The sequence below is a fragment of the Petaurus breviceps genome, unplaced genomic scaffold, assembly GCF_028583685.1.
Source record: "Petaurus breviceps papuanus isolate PSGF00001 unplaced genomic scaffold, PetGlider_PUasm1.0 90491, whole genome shotgun sequence".
Taxonomy (NCBI): Eukaryota; Metazoa; Chordata; class Mammalia; order Diprotodontia; family Petauridae; genus Petaurus; species Petaurus breviceps.
In genome coordinates this window covers 2,420,350-2,439,957 of record NW_027187263.1, presented here as the reverse complement: position 1 = coordinate 2,439,957, position 19,608 = coordinate 2,420,350, and the positions used below count along the sequence as shown (strand labels likewise).

Here is a 19,608-nt window from a genome sequence, read left to right as displayed (position 1 = left end):
TCCTTTCTTCACAGTCCCACTAGATTTTAGGCTTCTTGACAGTGTCTAAATGTATCCTTTAATCAACTAGGAAAGTCCTTTGTAGACATTCAGTAAAAACGTTAATTGAATATTAGCAAGATCTTATCTCTACCAAAAGTATAGAAATTTTGCTTGTGCAGTATTCTATTAACCTCTTTGCTTACAATGTTTTGCTTGCTTTTCCTAGTTCTTAGGTTCATGGAGTTTTATAAAATTTTCATTATGCACCAAACTAATATAACAGGTACATAGAAATGGTCAGTATTAGTAAAAAGGATCAGGTTTAGCTTAGAAGGATAATTCTTTAAAAGTTGAAAATATGTACCCAGTTGCAGTAAAAGTGATAATTGCAGGCAAATTCATATTTAAAAATATATACCTGCTTAAAATCTAAGGTGAGGATTTCATTTAAATCACTTGGATAAATGGGGCAGAAATAAAGTATGAAAGAACAACACATTTTTAAGCTTTTTATTTATTTTTCTTTTTTCTTTTTATAGGGGGAAGGCAGGGCAATTGGAGTTAAGTGACTTGACATGACTAGTAAATGTTAAGTGTCTGAGGCCGGATTTGAACTCAGGTCCTCCTGACTCCAGGGCCTGTGTTCTATTCACTGCGCCACTTAGCTCCCCTGCATTTTTAAGATTTTTAAAGATACTTTTATTAGGTATAAAAGTTTAGATTCTTTTTGCCCCCATTGAAGACATAATCAACATATTTTAAAGAACAGTAGAAAATTTATCTGTTTAATACTATACCTGTTAGGACAAGGACTCTAGATGACTGATTTTATTCCATTTTTGTCATGTGGTTGAAAAGTATTTCAAGATTGAAAACAAATTTAAATAGATGAAATTTCAAAGTCCTTCATAACCTGAACTCTGCCCTCCTTTCTAAAGTCTTTTGTCTCTCATCTATGCTTGGAAATCTCTCCCTTCCTAATTTATCTCTTGGCTTCCTTCAGGTCTCAGCTAAAATCTCCCTTGCTGTGCAGTACCTTTTCCAATCTCCCTTAATGCTAATCTAGTAATAATCCTCTGGGATTATCTCCAGCTATCTTGTATATGTCTCGTTTGTGCATAGTTGTTTGCATGTTGTCTCCCTCATTAGATCATCAACTCCTTGAGATCAGGGATTTTTTTTGCTTTTCTTACTCTCTTCAAAACATTACACAGTACTTACCACATAGTGGGTATTACTTTGGCTTGACATAGTTGGCTCAGAATGGTGTTTTCCCTAAGGATAGTTCTATATTAGAAGTTATTGAAGTACATGGTATAAAGCTACTTGTTAAATAGTGTTAGGACAGTATCAGTGATTTCTTTGGTATCAGAAACTCTTAGATTAGAAAATTCTTTCTGTTGTAGATTGGTACTTGTCTTGGGGTTAAAGGACTTGCCCAGGGTCACATTGCCAGTATGTGTTATGGTCAGGTCTGCCTAGTTCCTAAGCCATGGCACCATGCCATTTCTTGTTTATTACATAAAGATGTTTTTAAAAATTGAATCAAAAGAATACCTTCTCTATTTTGTCCTTTTTATCACTCCCTTGTGCCACCTTTTCACCCCGGGGACTGTATTAAAGGCACAGCTCTGGGATTTGCCACCTAGGTTGGAGGTAGTTAACCTTTTCTGGCTGTTTGGTCAACTGATTTCTACACTAAGATCTCACGTCAGCCTGCCGTAGGTCAGAAGCAAGTTTCCATTTCGCCTCATAGACTAGAATTTCTCAGCCTTGTTTTTAGTGGGTGTAGCAGTTTCTTCCTTAAGAAGGGAAATTATTTTCTCCTTGTCCTTCTGATGTGTCTTCTGAACTCTGTCAGGTCAGGGTATAAATCCTGATAGCTGGTAATGCTGCCTATGTTGCAGAATCTATATCCTTTGTCTTTTGGAGAAAATCATTCCTTTTCTTTTATATCTTAATTCTTACCTAAAAGCCACTTTTGAAACTTTTGCCTAGATATCTGCCCTTTGGGTTACCTTGCTTATTGACTTTAAAATGTCCCATAGATCTTAATTCTGTGTGTACAGGGAGGGAAGAAGAGGGGAAAGATTGCCCTTAATGTGATTGGCATCAAGTCTTTCCTTCCTTTCTCCTCTTGCCATTTCCCTTCTATTCCCTTAATTATACAGTATCACAAATTTGTTTTAAGCTTCTACTTTAAAAACTGGACCATTAGTCATATTTCACAGTCAGCAGGCCCTATAATAAAAAATTAATAGGCTTAATGTACACTCAGAATATGGTTTAAAAGAGTTTTAGGTTTGTAGTTAGAATAAGACTTGGGTTTGATTTCAGCTCCAACAAGACTGTTAAACTTTAGGCAAGTCACTTAATTCCTCTGAGCCTCAGTTTTTTCATCTGCAAAATGGATATTACTTTTTAACTTCTATAATAAACTACTGAATAGTAAGCTCCTTTTATAATTCATTAAATACCTTTTGGGATAGAACACATTAAATTTATACTGAATTCCACCCTCACTCATCTGGATTTAACTTTTATTTGGAAGTTGGTGATAAAATTCATAGCAGTTGACTTCCAAGACACTTGATTAGAGTGTGGGGAACAAAATGGGACTCTTAGATATGGCACTTTAGGATTTTGAACAAAAGAGTAGGGAAGAGTTTGATTTTTTTTTTTGGAAGCACAGAGGGAGGGATAAGGGACTTATTAACAAGTTCTTAGAATTTGATATGGTTGAAAAAATGAAGTTAACCTGTTTTAGAAATATGTTGAGCTTTTTCCATCTTAATGCTTTTTGTAATCTTGGGCTAGAGACTTTACCTCTAACTTGTTTTCTTTATGTGTAATATGATGTATCTGGACTTGATCTCCATTCTACTTAAATCAAGATAAAATTTAAGGTTTAGTTCTTGGAATTTGTATAGCTGTTATATTTAGAGAAGATTAAGTTACTGTAGTAGTTGAAAGTTGAGTTTAAAGTCTAGTAGTTCCTAATCAGCTTCTAGGTTGCTAAAACTGAAACAAAGCTTTTAGAATCTAAAGTAAGAATAAATAGGATATAAGTGAGGATTTGAAACTCAGTGTATGAATTATAGGACCTGGACTTGATGACATATCTCCTTTGAAAAAAATTAAAAAAAAAATTTTAGCTTTGTTTATGGTCATGTTCTTGATAATTCAGAGTTCTTGAATAAGTGACACATAATTAAGATATTTGATATTTAAATATGTCAGAACATTTGTGGTGGGGTTTATATTATCTCTACACATGATTTATCATCTGGAATATTGAGGGTGCTGATTGGTCCAAAAGTAGTTGAATTAAATAGCATTAAAAAACATCTTAATATTTTTTTTTTGTCCATAGGTAGAGTAATTAAGCAGACAAGAATATCTGAATTTATCTTCAGAATCCTTAAGTATTGGAGGAGAGTAAAGGCAAGGAGAAAGAACCAGGATTTGGGCCTGAAGGGACAAGAAGGAAGCATTAAGGGCCATGGCTAGAGAAGCTTACAAATAGAATATTTGAGTTGGCGATGACCTTAAATCTTTCATTGTGTAGAAAAGGAAACTGAGGCTTGTAGAGGTTGTGACTTGTCTTTGAACTTAAACAGTTATAGTAAGCAATTAAATTATTTGACTATAAGTCCAGTTCATTCTCCCTCTCCCATGTTACTACTTTGCCATGCCCCAAGAATTTCTTAGCTTATGGTTTTTTGTTTTGGTGCTGTTAGCCTATAAAAACTGAAATTTTGATGTGATAAACAAAATTAACTAACCTAAATTTTCTATTGAATGATCCAGGAACATTTTCATCACTGCCATGACCCTATAGTAGCAAACACTTTTACCTTAAAATGAATATAGTATTTACCATGTTAAATTTTGGATCACATTGATGCTTAAATAAGAAACTTCTTAGAAGCTTATTTGGAATGTTATTTCATAGCTTTCAGGTATCATTATGCTTTGAAAACCAAATCATGACTGCTAGCAAAGTCACTGTATTATGATATACTTATACTTTATATCAGAGAGGCAGTATGGTTTGTTGGAATGAGATCTGGACTTAAAATCAGGACGAGATTTGGATCCCATTTAGAACACTTGCTTGCTGTGTGACTAAGGGCAAATCACAAATTCTGAGCCTCAGTTTCTTAATTCATAAAATGGCCATGGTAATACTTGCCTTACAGAGATAATTCTGAGGAAAGAACTTGGCAGACTTTTAAGTGTTACATAAATGTGAGTTAGTAACTGTAACTAGAAACATTTAAACAAGTATAGTAAGAATTTTTATGAGAGTTTATTTTGTAGAAAGTTTCAGTAATCCTTTTAGCTTTTCTAATGGGGGAAAAAGTCTTGTTTTATGAGAATTTATGTTTTATCCTGAAAACAAGGTAAGATCCTTTAAAATGTAGCATTTTCATGTAGTAATCATTTCTTCAAAAGATTACAAGTTATTCTGAACCCAAATGTCATGTATAAGTACATCTTAAAAATTCCAGTTGTGTGACATTGTGATGAGACCCTGGACTAAAAACTCCAGAGCTGCATTTTAATAGGCATGGATTCTTTTACATTTATCATAAATTTATATGTACAGATTTAAAATTTATACCTGGGGACTTTAATATCACACAACTCATGTGCAGATGTCATTGAACATGTAATTGTTTCTACATTTCACATTATGCTGTAGTTTGAGATTGTGCTATAAATCTTTTGTGACTGTGATGGTTATTTCGGTATGTTGCTAACACTGATTTATGCTAGTTCATGTTACTTTAATTTGAACATACTATTTCCAAAGCAGCCACTTAATGCAGCTGGTACTTAGAAAGACATGAATATCCCATAAGTTAAAATTTTTACGTTTTCAATTACAAAGACTTTACAGAAAATGGAACATTTTTCACAACAGGTTATAATAGCAAAGTTAAAAATTTTTTCAACTTTGAAGCATTTTGTATTTGTGAAATTTTAGGATTCTTTTTTAAAAGGAACAGTATTACATTAAGAATATTGTAGTATTGGGGTCCATATTAATGTTTGATGTCAAATGTGGCCTTTTGTTATTGCATATGAATTGATACTCTAAAGAAATAAGGTCATTGTACTTCATATGGTATGATTATGAATGGTAAGTTTCCATATGTGTCATGCATAAATTATTAATATTATCTATTTATCTGCTATCTACCTGCCCACCACCCAATCACTATCAATCCCTGACCTCTCCTAAGTTTCAGTCTAACATCAGCAGTTAACTCTTAGACATTTTGATAGGATATAGGAACCTCAAAATGCAAGTCTAAAACAATTCATCTGTTTCTCCAAATCCATTCTTCCTACAGACTTCCCTGTTATTATCAAGAGCTACCATCTGTCCAGTCACTAAGGTTCACACATCAGTCATCCTTGACTTTTACTCCCTCATCTCACATATCCAGTCATTTGCCAAGTGTTTTGTCTGTACTCTGTCTCTTATGTCTCTTGTATCTGTCCTTTTCTCTCCACTCACACAGCCTCTACTGTAATTCAGGCTTTCTTTACCTCTTAGTTATATATTGAAATAATCTTCTTTAATAGATCTTATTACCTTGTCAGTCTCTTCTCCAATTCATCCTCCACATGCTTCCTGAGTAATATTCTTAAAGTTCAAATCTGACCATGATATTCCTCTGCTTTTAGTAAATTCCCAGAACTTGTAACTTTCAGGTACATATAAGATCAAATAGAAACTCTTCTGTTTTACATTTAAAACGCTTTACAGCCTGACTCCTACAGACAGGGAGAGAGGCTGAGTGAGTGAGTGTGAGTGTTAATTATATATGTGTGTACATATACACACTGCTCTGGTTCAGTTGTACTGCCCTTGACCATTGTGCTGTTCCTCCTTCAAGATAGTCCTTTCCTTATCTGTGTGTCTTTACTTGGTCCTCATCACCTCCCACTTGAGACTTTCACTTTAGTTCTCATTCCTGACACATAGTAGGCACTTAATTAAGTGCTTGTTGATTGATTGAATGTTTTTTTTTGTTTAATAGAGTAGCACCAGAAGGGATCATAGATGTTTTTTAGCCTAACTAGGCCCAGGGAGGTGAAACCACCAGAAAAATTCAGAAAAAAACTAAACCAAACACTAATACTGTAATTCGGTAGCATTTATTCTAAGTATTATAATTGTCAGAAGAATTATAGGTATTAAAGAGGTATTAAACTAACATTTTTACTCTTTTTAGGCTGCAATTCATGGATCTCGTTTCAAAGGGCAAGATCTTAAACTGGCCTGGAATAAGCCTGTAATTAACATGTCAGCTGTTGAAGCGGAAGAAGTTGAGCCTGATGAGGAGGAAGTAGGTCATTTTTTGTCATTGTGTGGGCGGGAGGGGTTTAGGGGGTGTGTAGACTATCAGTTTCAGAACTTAATCCTGAGCCCTGTGGTGGACTGAAGCAGTGATAGTTATGATACTTGAAAATAACCAGCCAAAAATCATGTGGCTAGTGTGTTTTCCAGGGGCAATTTACAAATTAAATTTACAATTTAATATGAGCATGCTCGTAACTCAATGCTTGTGGTGGTCAGTGCTTGATGGTTTACGTGGTGCTTCCTGACTGCCACCCTGAGATTAGAGAGGATAAATACTATTATGCTCATTTAGAAGTTGAGGAAACTGAGACCCAAAGAGGTGACATCACTTGCTCAGGCACCCATAGTTAATAAGTGCCAGAGCTAGGATTCAAACCCTTGCCTCCTGACAGGAAGGTCAGAATCCTTTCCCCTTCCCCTTGCTGTTCCTGGTTGGTTAATAAATCTTACAATATATGTAGTTTTAGAATAACTCTATACCTAGTTCCTATGACATCCCAGCTTTCCCTTTATTTGTCTTTCCCTTTCATAAAGTCTACATCCTTGTTTTGAAGCCAAAAACCCAAGGTAGGACAGTTCTGCTTAGTTTGCTGCTTTATATCAGTGTAAGATGATTCTCTTTTTCAGCATGTAGTTGTTCTGTGAGAAAAAGTTAAGCATGGGAAGGGAAGCCTGTTGGGGAAACTTTAATAGTTTCTCATTTTTATCCAACTTAGATCTTTGTGTAGTGTAGCTTTGATATCCTTTTTTTTTCTTTTTTGGGCCATGTGAATTCCCAGGTGATCAGATAGGTCCTTATTAAAATCAGAGTGCAGAAATTCTTTTTGAAACCAAATATATGTGATTTGGCATTATTTGATAATAGTATTAATAATAGCATATAATTTGTATAGCACTTTAAGGTTTACAAAGTACTTCTTTCACAATTGTGTGAGGTGAGGAGGCAAGTACTGTTATTCCCTTTTTACATCTGAGGGAACAAAGTGTTGATGGTCAGTGACTTGCCTGGTGTTTCAGGGCTAGTAAGTAAGAGCCTGGACCAGCATCCAGTTCTTGGATTACAAGTCCCAGTACATTTCCCACAATACCGAAGAGTCTATACCTCTTCCCTGCCATAAGAATTGAATAGTACATAGATGTAGAGTAATCTACAATATTAATTCCTTTTTTGGGTTGTGAATAATTGTCTGAGAAGCTTCTATCCACTGATGGAGGAACGAGTTACAGGAAATACATGCAGTGGATGTTAATGCATTAACATCTATTGTGCACAAGTGCTAGAGGTGGTTACTTGTATGATTAGAAACTACTAGAGCATGATGGGCAAGCTTTTAAGACTGTAGGAACATTTGGTTAGATAGGAGAGGGGAGGGAATTAAAGGCATGGTAATGGCATGTACAGACCTGATTTTATGTTTATTGCTTGTTATATGCATACCAGTATACTAGGCTATAGGATCTCATTTGTCCATTGTTTTTAAAGTTTGATTGGCTGAGGTTGTTGCTTTCTCCTCAGTTGTTGCTTGACATTTCTATCAGATGAGATACATTTCGTATTCAACTCTGAGAAATATCTATATATAAGTTTCCCACTCTTTGTTTTGGTAAGTTCCTAAATACATTTTAACCTAAAGTTTCAGGAAGAGTCTTTGGTGGATGACTCATTGCTTCAAGATGATGATGAAGAGGAAGAGGACAATGAATCTCGTTCTTGGAGAAGATGATTTGACTCATCATTGATCTACAAATGCTAGGACTCTACCTGTGTTTCATTAGTATTACCTAATGTACTTTTACATATTTGTAAAAACAATTTTTGGTAAAATGTGATGAAGATGGATTTCAAAAATAGACTAAAGAGAAGAAACTACCTTCTGAATCCTGTATTTTGAAAGATTGCTGTTTGAGTTTTATTTCAGTAAACAATTGCTAAAGACATCACTAGAAACATATGCAATGTTTTTATTACATACTTCTACTGAGCGTTACAGAATTCTTTGGGTTCTTTGTAATTTAATGAATAGGTCTGAAAAATATATGACCAATACTTGTTATAACTTAGAGGATTTTTGTTTTATTCCAAAGTATCAAATGAATTTGCATTAAAAATCTTAAATGAATGTTTCCAAAAATGAATAGATAACATAGTACTAAGGTCTCCAAGTTATGTATTCATAATGCATAGTAGTATGCTTAGGCTTTACTATGTACTAGCCTTTTGTTTAACTTGTGTATGTATTTTACAAATGGGTTTTAATGATAACGGTGTATGACTGCTTTGCATATAAATCCTTATGACTTTAAGATGTTTGAAAAAAATAAAGTGGAATGGTCTCTTTAAAAAAAAGAAAAAGAAAAAAGCAATAACCAAAAAAAGCCAAGGCAATGTTCCCTAATTTAAAAAAAGAAAAGAAAAAGAAAAAAAAACTAAAATAAAAAAGACCATTCCAAATGGTGACCACCCCTTTCCCCCAGTACTCACAAAAAGAGCTATAATCACTAATTTATTCATAACAGTAGTTTAATGGTACCTTTACAATAATGTGCAATCTGATGCCTAAAATATATACCAATTCAATTTGGTTTGATCCTTTAAATTTTCAACAGATGTCTTAAAATTAAAAAACTTTAAAAACTTGACTGATTAGTTTGGAACCACACTTCAAGTAGACCTAATTTGATGAATAAGAAAACCATCAGATTACTTTTTGGATATATGAAAGAAAACTTGACCATGTGAAGATATATGAATAAAGAAATGTACTATAAATTAGTACTTAGGAAAACATTGTTTGGTAAGTACACCAACCTCAAATTTTTATAGTGTACATTTGTTGTACCTTTATAAAGATCCTTGACTTTTACAAAATCTTTACTTCAGAACAAACTTTGTGGAGGCATAATGAATCCAGTTATCAAAATTTATATAGTGTGAATTGAAAGAAAATCTTATTATATTTATTTCCTTTTAGTGATATTCCCTCTTCTTCCTAAACTGATATTCTTTCATCTTCAGAATGTTTTTTGGCTCTTGCCATTTGAGGAGGTTAGTGACTATTATAAGAAATGGAAGAGATGCCATCCCAGGTGTCTGGAAATCCATTGATGCCTATCATGAATATCATTCTGTGTATTTCACTTCCTTCTTATTGTTATGCTGAGGAAGTCACCCTAGATTCTTAAAGTCTGTCTTTTGTTTGATGACCAACATAGCTAAGATCAGAGAGGCTCATCCCCAGAAAGTTGGCTACCAAGCAATAATTTTTTTTTTCAACCATAGCCAACTCATGGTAACAATTTACTAATCAATCACAGAGATGTTGTGATTGACATTGGTGGAAGTGATAACTACACCACTGAAAATTTCCAATTTTCAGAGTATGTTTTACGTAAGGCACTTAACAGCAATTTAGAATACGTGCCAGTTCCTATCTTTTCCTCTTTGCCACATTTTCCTGGCTCACCCCAACTCTTCTCTTTTCCCACTTCCCACCACCTGTCCCATTTGTACATTGCAGTGGAAGTCTATATGTTATTTGGTTAATGGTACTATCTTGCTGAACATTGCAATGTCAAATTTCACATGCTAACTTTAGATTTCAATTAGTTTAATATTTCTTTCCAAACATATATGTATATATATACACACGCATACATATATATGTGTGTATTTAGATCTGTGGTATAGTCATTTGTAACATTGTTATCTAGTCTATGCTTGTGCTATACTGGTTCATTAGGTAAGTGTGTTCTTTTTTCTTTCTTTTTCTTTTTTTTTTTTAATTTTAGTAGTCATGAAAGATGCCAAATTGACAGAGGCACAAGTTCCTTCTCTTTGCACCAAACAGGTACTACAGCAAAAGTAAATCTTTTAGATTTAAAAGCCAGTTAATTATCCCTGCTGATTTTGGCTTTATTAATTTTAAGAATTTTTGGTTAGTGGTTTTTGTGTTTATTTATATAAACTACAGAGGAAATATTAGTTTTCCTGGTCTAAAATCATGTAATAACTTAAAGTTTATAAGTGCTTTGTATCCTCTTGCTCTGAGTTCAGTGATCAGGAAGGTTTGAAGGTTGTATAAAGAATCAAAAGATTTGTTTAAATTATTTAACTTATTTGAGCTTCAGTTTTCTTGACTCTCCCTTGGGCATGACAACTTAGAACTCATAGGTTTGTTGGCCAAGGTCATATGAGATGTGTATAAATGTGTTTTTAATTGTTAAGTAGTAATTTAAATGATACTGGTTATGAAGATTTTTATTTTAATGGATGTATGGATAGAGTGAATGAGTGAGTAATAAGAGTGGATGTCAATTCTTGACCTCAGAAATCATATCCTACCATTTCATACCTGTACCCTTACATTAAGTATATGAGAGTTCTGGATTTTACTTTAAAGTAGTGCTAGGAATATTGTTAGATATTTGTGAATCTTTCTTTCAAATTATACCAGTGTTACAATACAACGCTGCTGCGAAGATTTTTACATTGATAGAAATATTGATGAATAAGTGGTTTTCTGGTATATCTCTCTAACTTTGGTGAGAACTACATTGAAACAGTCCTAGAAATTGTCATGAGGTGACTACAAAATTGCTTTTTACCATGATGTATTTTATGACCATTAATAATCAAAAAGTTCTTGAAAACAAACTATCCTGAAATCTTTTTTGGGAGGTGAGGGGGTCCATGTTGGCTTATCTTCAGAAGCAGCAGCTTATATTTAGTCATAAAACTTACATAATATCTCTTGACAAAATCTTTAGAAAAAGTTTTCTAAAGAGCTCCCTAGAATAATCCACATTTTTATATTGATTTAAAGTTTACACTTTCTTCATGGCTCTATAATGTAGGTAGTAAAAGTATTTATTATGATTTGAACTGTCTACAAAATTTGCAGTATACCTACAGAATGTAGGTTAGTACTGACTACACTCACTATTACTCCCCAAATTAAGTAAAATCCCACAAACCTTTACTACAGCTAAGGCTTATGGTGTTATCAGTATTTTCTTACAAATACAAAGAACATTTCAGTTCTTTAGGCCTTATAGACCCAGTTACCTTAGTCTTTCCCTGTATCATATACTAACCCAAACTAATTATGTTTGTGACCCTGTAGAGTTTGCAACAAATTCTTTATACTGTGCTCTAGTAAGTAGCCTGCTCTCTGGTTGCACTTATGTGCGTGTACCTCCACAGATACAGATGGCAGCTCACCCATGCCCAGCCATCCTATGAAACTTTGTTTATGTTCTTTTATGAGTTCTCTGCACATAAAACAATGTGCTGGAAGCTTTTGTGTACTTTTCTCTGACATAGGTAATCTCTAGAGCACTGATGAGTGATTCCTTAATTGGGCCACATGATTACAAGTCCAGCTCTTTTGCTTTTATGTTTGCCTTATGGCATCCTTTACTCAAGTTCTTTGAAGGTTTTTATTTTCTGTAGGTAGCAGCATGCTTATGCTTACCACATAACCTCTTTATTGCCCTTTGTGTAATTATAGCCACCACTATCGTATAATATACCATAGTTTTAGTTTGAGGTGTGTGTGTGTGTGTGTGTGTGTGTGTGTGTGTGTGTGTGTATGTATGTATATGTATGAAAAACTTAAATTAATTCTTATTCCCAACCCTTTGAGGTAGGTAATTTATTATGCCCATTTTAAAGTTGATAAAGATGAAACTGATAGATTAATTTGCCTAAGATCATTTGGTTTATAGAGATGGAACAGATTTTGAACTCCATTACTTTTGACTCGACTCCTGATTCAAAATCTGGCGTTTTCTATTGTAGGGTTTGCTTCTGTGAGTTTGTGGATATTAGAGATGAGGGTAGGGATGTAAAAGAAGTTGTAATTTGAGGTGATTGCAAAGGATTTGAACCCATTTATTACTGGTAAATATATTTGAAAAATTAATTGGAATTACCTCATGATAATTAGTTACAACACTTTTAATATTTTTATTTTATATCCATTTTTTGTTTCTTTAAAACAATAATAGCAATAATACACTTTTAAAAGCAGGTGTAATAATAATAGTAATAGCTTATTTATAGTGGTTTACAGTTTACAAACTGCTTCTTTCACGGCAATTTTTCAGGTATATAACCCTAATAATTCTCCCTTTACAGATAAGCAAACAAGCATTCAGTTTAAATTTAAGACTTAAAACATATTTACTGAGTAAGCCTGGAAGCTGGTGCTTGAACTTTAGGTGTCCTAATTTCAAGTCCTTTGCTTTTTTCTCCATTACCCTGTTGTTACCTCTTGTATTTGTTGCCTTTCATATCAACAAAATGATTTAATAATTATATGTCCACGGGCGGCTAGGTGGCGCAGTGAGTAAGAGCAATGGCCCCAGAGTCGGGAGGACCTGGGATTGGTTCCAGCCTCAGATGCTTAACACCCACACACACACACACACAAAGCTGGCCTTGTAACCTTGGGCAAGTTACTTAACCCCAATTGCTTTAAAAAAATAATTATATGTCCAATAACATTTTTCTGAGAGTGGGAGATTGCTATTAATATTGAAAGGAAAACCTTTTTTTAGGTGATGATTCATCATATTAAGAGTTGTGTTGGATCTTGTTAAAATGAAATTTTCTATTCAAAATTCAGATAAAATATTCTTTTCAAGTTTTATTCTGAATAGTTGTAGTGACTTAGATATTGTTGGTCATAATGTTACGATTTCCTAGCATATTACAGGAGATTTATTCTATCCCCTTATTACCAAAAGCTTATCTGAGATGTTAAATAAAGGAAAGAGTTGATTTAAAAATAAATAAATTCTGGCTAACTTACCGATTAATTCATGGTTCCTTTTTCCCCTTCCTAAGATGTAATAGTCTTATGTTGACAATAAGACAGTTATTTGCAACTTGATTTGTATGAAACCACCCATCCTTCCTCAGCTCCTCCCCCTTCTATTTCAATTCCCCGTAACATTACAGAAGCATATTGAATTAACAGGTAACCCCATAAATCATTGATTTGCCTGTGTAGACTAGTTTGGGAATGTGAACAAAAAGCTGCAGAAAATCTGAGTTCTTTCAGAGTATTGATAGAAACAAGCATCCACTTGAAAGTACCATGATACCAATGAATATGACCCGAATCAACATAGCCAATGCCCTAATTTAAGGAAAAAAATCCTTATAAACAAATAGCAATTTTAGTTACTCTTCTGATAACTTTCTTGCAGTTCATTGATTTTTTTTTTTATGTTTGCTTCTATTTATCCCAGGCTCTATTGTATCTTAGACAATTTATTTTTCCTATTCTAATTGATCTTTCTCACTGCATTTATCCTATTTTCCTAAATCTCACTAATTCTATTTCTTTTTGGTTTTCTTACTACTCTTATACTTTACCTTTCCTAGGCAGGCTTTTATTTTATACAATACATTTACAAAGCAATAAGAGCACTTTTATTAAGCACCTTATCATGAAAACCATTCTCATTTTTACTATTAGTCAACATGCGTACATAGATTTTGAAATATACTGTGAGAATTTTGAGTGATTTCTTCTAATCTGAATGTAGATGAGATAACTTATCAAAACAGAAAGAAGTAATTCATTGAATGACAGTCTTCAAAAAGAATTCAGGCTGGAAGGATGGGTTGAATTTAATTTTGAAATCGAATAGGGATTAATGTAAAGTCTCACATTCAGTTTTTTTAAAATGCACAGAATGGGAAGAGGTGGTTAGAAAGTAATCTATGTGAAAGAAATTTAGGATTTTAATTGGCTACATGTGCGGTATGCTTGGGTTTAATGTAACTTTTCTTAGACTATATTAGAAGTAGGGTCTGGAATCAGTGAAGTTAACAGTCACGCTGTAGTACTGGTGATCCCACATTTAGAGTATTACATAGTTCTGACCACTTCATTTTAAAGAGGGTCTTGGACAAACTGGAATGTTTCCAGAGGAGAGTGATGAAAATCAAGAGGAGATTCCAATCCATATCAGGGCTTTGTAAACCTTAAAGTGCTAAATAAATGTGGTATTAATACTATTATCAAGGGAGTTACTTCACAGAGCTGGGAATATTATTTACCTGGAGAAGAGAAATTAGATATTTAGAGTATATAGTCATTAAATATTTGAAGAACTAATGTGGTATAGGGAGGGTCTAATGGGTTTTACCAGTAGACAAAACCTGGACCAATTGTTAGAATTTAAGAGATTAATTCTGATTGTTTGCTTGCCATTTAGATTGTGGTTTATATTCAATAACTTTATTTGAATTAGAACTTTCTAAAAATGCCATGACCTGTCTTGTAAATCTGCTTTCAAGCATGGCTTGAATGACTATTTATCAAAGGATATAGAGGTAATTTATTCGTGTAATTGGTAGGAAATTATATTAGATGTATTTCTAAGGTAATTTTTACTTAAAAAAAGATTCTATGACATGAATTTTTGCATTTTATTAGAATGTTAATTTTGTTACATTTTTTAAAATTTAGGTCTACCTACTCTTCCATATTTCTTACCTATTCTACATAACTGGCTAGAATTTTTTAAAATTTGGATTTTAATGTAACATTTTAGTACTACTCTCTTTTGTCTTTGAAGCTTTTGTCTTTTGCACTATGATGCAATGAGTTTTAAAACCACCTTTGCCCCAAATAATTCTCTTTATCCTAACCTTTGTTTAGTTTGTATTACAGTTTTGGTTGGGCTTTTACAATTATTTTTATATAAACTTGTATATAAGGAGTTTTAAAGTATTTTCTGTTTCTGGATTGATTAATTGTTTTCTCTTTCTCCAGCAGAATTCTATCAACATTGGCCGAACTTTAGCTTAGAGGCTACATTGGCAAGACTTGTTCCTGTCTGGAAGAAGACCATTATATGATGTGATACCATTGTATGCTTTGTCTCCTGTTAACTTGAATTAATATTTGGTTTTGGCGCATATTAGCTTTAGTTCTTTGGTCGTATGAAAGGCTTCAACTGTGTATCTCCTGAATATGTGTCTGAACTTTTGTCATTGGTTAACATTATCTTTGAATAACAGTCTCAGTTTGGGTATTTGTGTTCTTCCTTTTAAAATCAGTTTGCTATTATTGCAGACATATAAGGGAAAACCTTTAACTTTAAGTTTCTTTCTTTCTTTTTTGCTTTTTGGATGGGGGGAAGGCAGGGCAATTGGGGTTGTGACTTGCCCAAGGTCACATGGCTAGTAAATGATCAGTGTCTGAGGCCACTTTAAGTTTCTTAACATCAGACATCAGTCAAGTTGGAGAGAGCTTTGTTTATGAAGTGTGTCTATAAAACCATTCTTTTTTTCTGAGCATTTGGGAATTATGAAAATGAAAAAAGCGTAAAGTGGCAGTTTGTATGGAGTTGATTTCGATTTTGTTTTCTCTGCTTAATGGAATCTGTTTCTGGAAATAGGGTAGTGACTATAGGATAACAAGATTTTGTTAATAACTTGACAAATTCTTCTAAAATTGCCAAAATGGCTTACCTAGAAAATTGTTTCTGAGTCATTAATCTTTCAGAACAGAGATAACCTCACTGTAATTTTAAGGGACGTGTTTTAACTTAGGAAATCATAAATATTTTGAAGTGTCAGATTAGCATCTGTGCATTTGAGGGGTTTTCATTAAAGACTGAATCCCGGCAGACACTAAGTGAAGTAATGGTTTTTTTTTTAAGATGATATGCCTCTTCTGTTTCTTAAAGTGTATATATTTGCTTAGTTTTTAGAAGGAATATGTGTTTTTAATATTGTGTTTTGTTAGATTCAAGTAACACAGTATACTTATATAAAATCTCATTTAAAAGTCTCAACCCTAGAATGTTTTCAAAGCATAGCTTCAGAATACTGATCCTGGGTAAATACTTCTATAAATATGTTAAAGGATGAAGCTGAACATATCAGGATGACAGAGAGAAAAATGATTTTCCAATTCCTTTTACCCTCCTGTTTCCTAATTCACTTGCTACACAAAGACTGCTTAGGAAAACACTCAGGTTTTTTTGTCGTCTTATTGCCTAATTTTAAAAATGCATAAATATAGAAAATAAGAATTTTGAAAACATTTGTCAAAATATGGGCAAGTTCTTAATACTGATTTGCAGTAGGGGAAAATGTGATATACTTAGGTTAAGAAACTAAATAAAGTGCCTATTTTAGATGGCCATCAAGTGAATTTTAATTATAGCCATTGACTTAGCCTTCATTTGTGAATCAGCAGATAGTCCATAACTCATAGAATACTTATACAGTTTAGGCAAGATAGCTGGTGCTTTAGAGGTTTTGTTCTAAATAAAAATTTGGATACAACCCGGAACCAGATTAATTCTGATTGTTTGCTTGCCATTTACTTGTGGGCTTTTTAGCTGGGAATTTTCATTATGATAAGTGTTATTTTGTTACTAAAAGGTCACTAGTTTTAGCTATATCTAATTATTGAAAAGCAACAATATTGTCAAAGGATGAGAGTTTGCTTTTATCAATATAGTTCAACAGGATTCTCATAAAACTGTAGATAACTGCACAGAATCACTTGATTGAAGTATTTCATCTCCACATGACTAAGTCATAGAAGTCTTTTTTTATCTTAAAAAAATTTTTATGTGTTTATTTTACACTTTTAGCTACTGTAGCTATGCTATATGTTTCTGTTTATATTTTTACATAGTGAGTTTCAAAATATTTATGCTCACAAAATACAGAAATGTCAACTTCTGAATAACTACTGTCTTGCTTGCAAGAGAATTATTAGTCCTCAAGCAAGGCTTCCACACAAATGTCAGAAAAAATTTTGTTGGTGCTACATATAACCTTCCAGTGTTTGCTTTTGACTCAAATTCCATCACTCATTTACTTCAGCATGCCCTTTGGTCCCGTTAAAACAATATTTTATATAACTGCTCAGTTTGTAAATTGGGTAGTGTTCAGCCTTCTGAACACCCAGTAAAGGTACAAATGTGATAATGCAAAAATGACGAAATTTCTTTTTGATTGTGTTCCTGCCTTCTCAGATAAGACTTTAGTTTGTCATTAGATCCTGTGTTAAATTTTTCTAAGAGGTGTAAGGGATGTTGATCCTTGTCTAATTCCAAATAGGATAGTGTTTCCATACCTGAACCTCCTTACAGTTAATTAGTAATAATGTTTATTTTCCCTCAAACTATTATGTAACATGACATTCTATGCAGTTATTAGCTCAAGCAATGGTTGTTCTTGAATACATATTTTTAAAAACTGATGGACCAGAGGGGTTTAAGAAATTCTTATTTTTTTTTAAAGAATTCTCAATTCAAAACCTTGCAAAGAATGTTTTCATAAATCATTCTTGGGGATTGGTAGAACATTATGGATGTTAACTAAACTGTAGCATATTAAAATATTTGACACAAATTTTTTCCTCCTTTTTGCTTAATTAAAAGTTCCAACTCGGTTTCTGTGGTTTGATGAATTCTGTACTCATGAATGTCCCTTTTCAAGAAAGTCTCCTGGCATGGGAAAATATTCCCTACTCTTTGAGTGGAGCAAAAGTAATTGGTTAAGCTGTACCAGCTTTTTTTTTTGGGGGGGGGTTTGGAGAAGGGAGAAGGAGTTGTGATAAAAACTTGAACTAGAATACTAATATTTGCTTAAAATACAGTATTACATGTTTGATTATGTCAATGTTTTTGTTATTTATAGCTGAATTTGTTTTGCTTGTTAAATATTCATGTTCATTATTTTTATATTTTGAGAAACTTTTAAAATAAAATTTTCCTGAAAATTCTATAGTGAAATTTTTCCCCTTCCCTAGTGCTGTGACATGGTGACTATTTTTTTTTTTTTAGCAACACCAAATGACTAGGAAGAGAAAGATTAAAAAAAAAAGTTAGGTCCTGATGAAATAAAGATGCTTTCCATCTCTCTGGACCTTCATACACTATTTTTCTCTGCCTTTATTATTTGACTAACATCACTTTTTCACTGTGGGAAATGAGCCAACATTTCTTCCAGTCCTCTCTTCTTTTCCTATGATGCATATTCATGCTTCCTAATTTTCCTTTTTAACTGCTTACAGATCATGTAATTCTCCCTTAGGTAGTAGTATTTTTCACACATGGATAGACACCTAATTTTTTTTTTCCTTTCATAAAACCAAAATAGCCTAACCCCTGATTAGGGCTGGTAACCCAGGTTAAAACTTATGGTACATGTATGTTGTGGGGAAGGGAAAAATGACAATGAAATTATAAAGCAACTTCTAAAGCTTTTGAAAATAGTCAGACTTGCTCATAATCGTTATGAGAAGATTCCATTAATAGATTTTCTCATTAGAACTTTTCCCTTAATTAGTTAACTGTAAATTGAGAAATGACTTTTTTTCTTCAAAATTCTTTCTAATAACCAGTATCATAACAGGATTTTCTATACTTCCTTTGCCAGTGCATAGTATTTTAGGTTTACTTTGGATCGTAGGTCTGGAGCTAGAACATAGGTTCCATTTAACCTCCTTATTTTAGTAATTTTTTTGTCTCTCAGGTTAGAAGTGTTGTAGTTCTTCACAGTCCTAGTTGCACTTCTGCTTTGTTTCTGACTTAGTTTGTCCTTTCCTCAGGCAGTGAGGTAACCAGCTGGCTCCCAGTGGCTTACCATATTGGCAATTGAATTTAGTGCAGACCCCCAATCTGAATATCCCCCTGCAGCTCAAAACTTGAGAGCTCAAGAGATCCACCAGTCCTACCTTTCCCAGTAGCTGGGGTTATAGACATGTGCCACCATACTTGCAACCTCCTCACTTTAAAAATGTGTAATGGAGACGGGTTTAGTGACTTCCCAAAGTTTACCAAGAGGTTAAGGAGTGCCAGAGAGAGGATTTGAACCCAGGTCCTCTGACTTCAAATCCAGCACTGTACTTTGCCTTTTAGCTTTAGAAGACTAACCTGGGAGCCTCATCACTATTTAAAACTTTGAAATGGTAAAAGTTTTAGAACAACCAACTTTTAAGAAAGTTTAAGAAGTATGTGCTTTATTGTCACTTTTTTTTTTTGGCAAGCTAAAGAATTGTTCTAGGGATGTTTTGCTTAATAAGTTCATATATGCCTTATTGAATATTTTAAAAGTTGGCAATATGGTGAGGTCTATATACATACGTCTTCTCAGAATGTTTTTGAATACATAGAACACACAGGATTGCAAACCAATTATGTTGAGATAGGAAAAAAAAATTAAAAATGGCTTCCACATTCAGAATCTGCTTTATTGGAGC

General features: G+C 33.4%; 1 protein-coding gene across 16 annotated transcripts in view; it reads left to right on the top strand.

Moving 5' to 3' along the window:
* RBM26 (RNA binding motif protein 26) overlaps positions 1-18,129 on the top strand; it is a 105,209-nt gene extending 87,080 nt beyond the window's left edge. For 9 of the 16 annotated variants that reach the window (XM_069062655.1, XM_069062650.1, XM_069062656.1 and 6 more), the window contains 2 exons: positions 6,234-6,347; positions 7,996-18,129. In XM_069062655.1, coding sequence (XP_068918756.1) covers positions 6,234-6,347; positions 7,996-8,085 — 204 coding nt within the window. In that variant the 3' untranslated portion in view covers positions 8,086-18,129. The remainder of the gene's footprint in view (positions 1-6,233; positions 6,348-7,995) is intronic. The other 7 variants (XR_011163273.1, XR_011163274.1, XR_011163276.1 and 4 more) reach the window with 7 other exon arrangements.
* Positions 18,130-19,608: the final 1,479 nt, after the last annotated feature.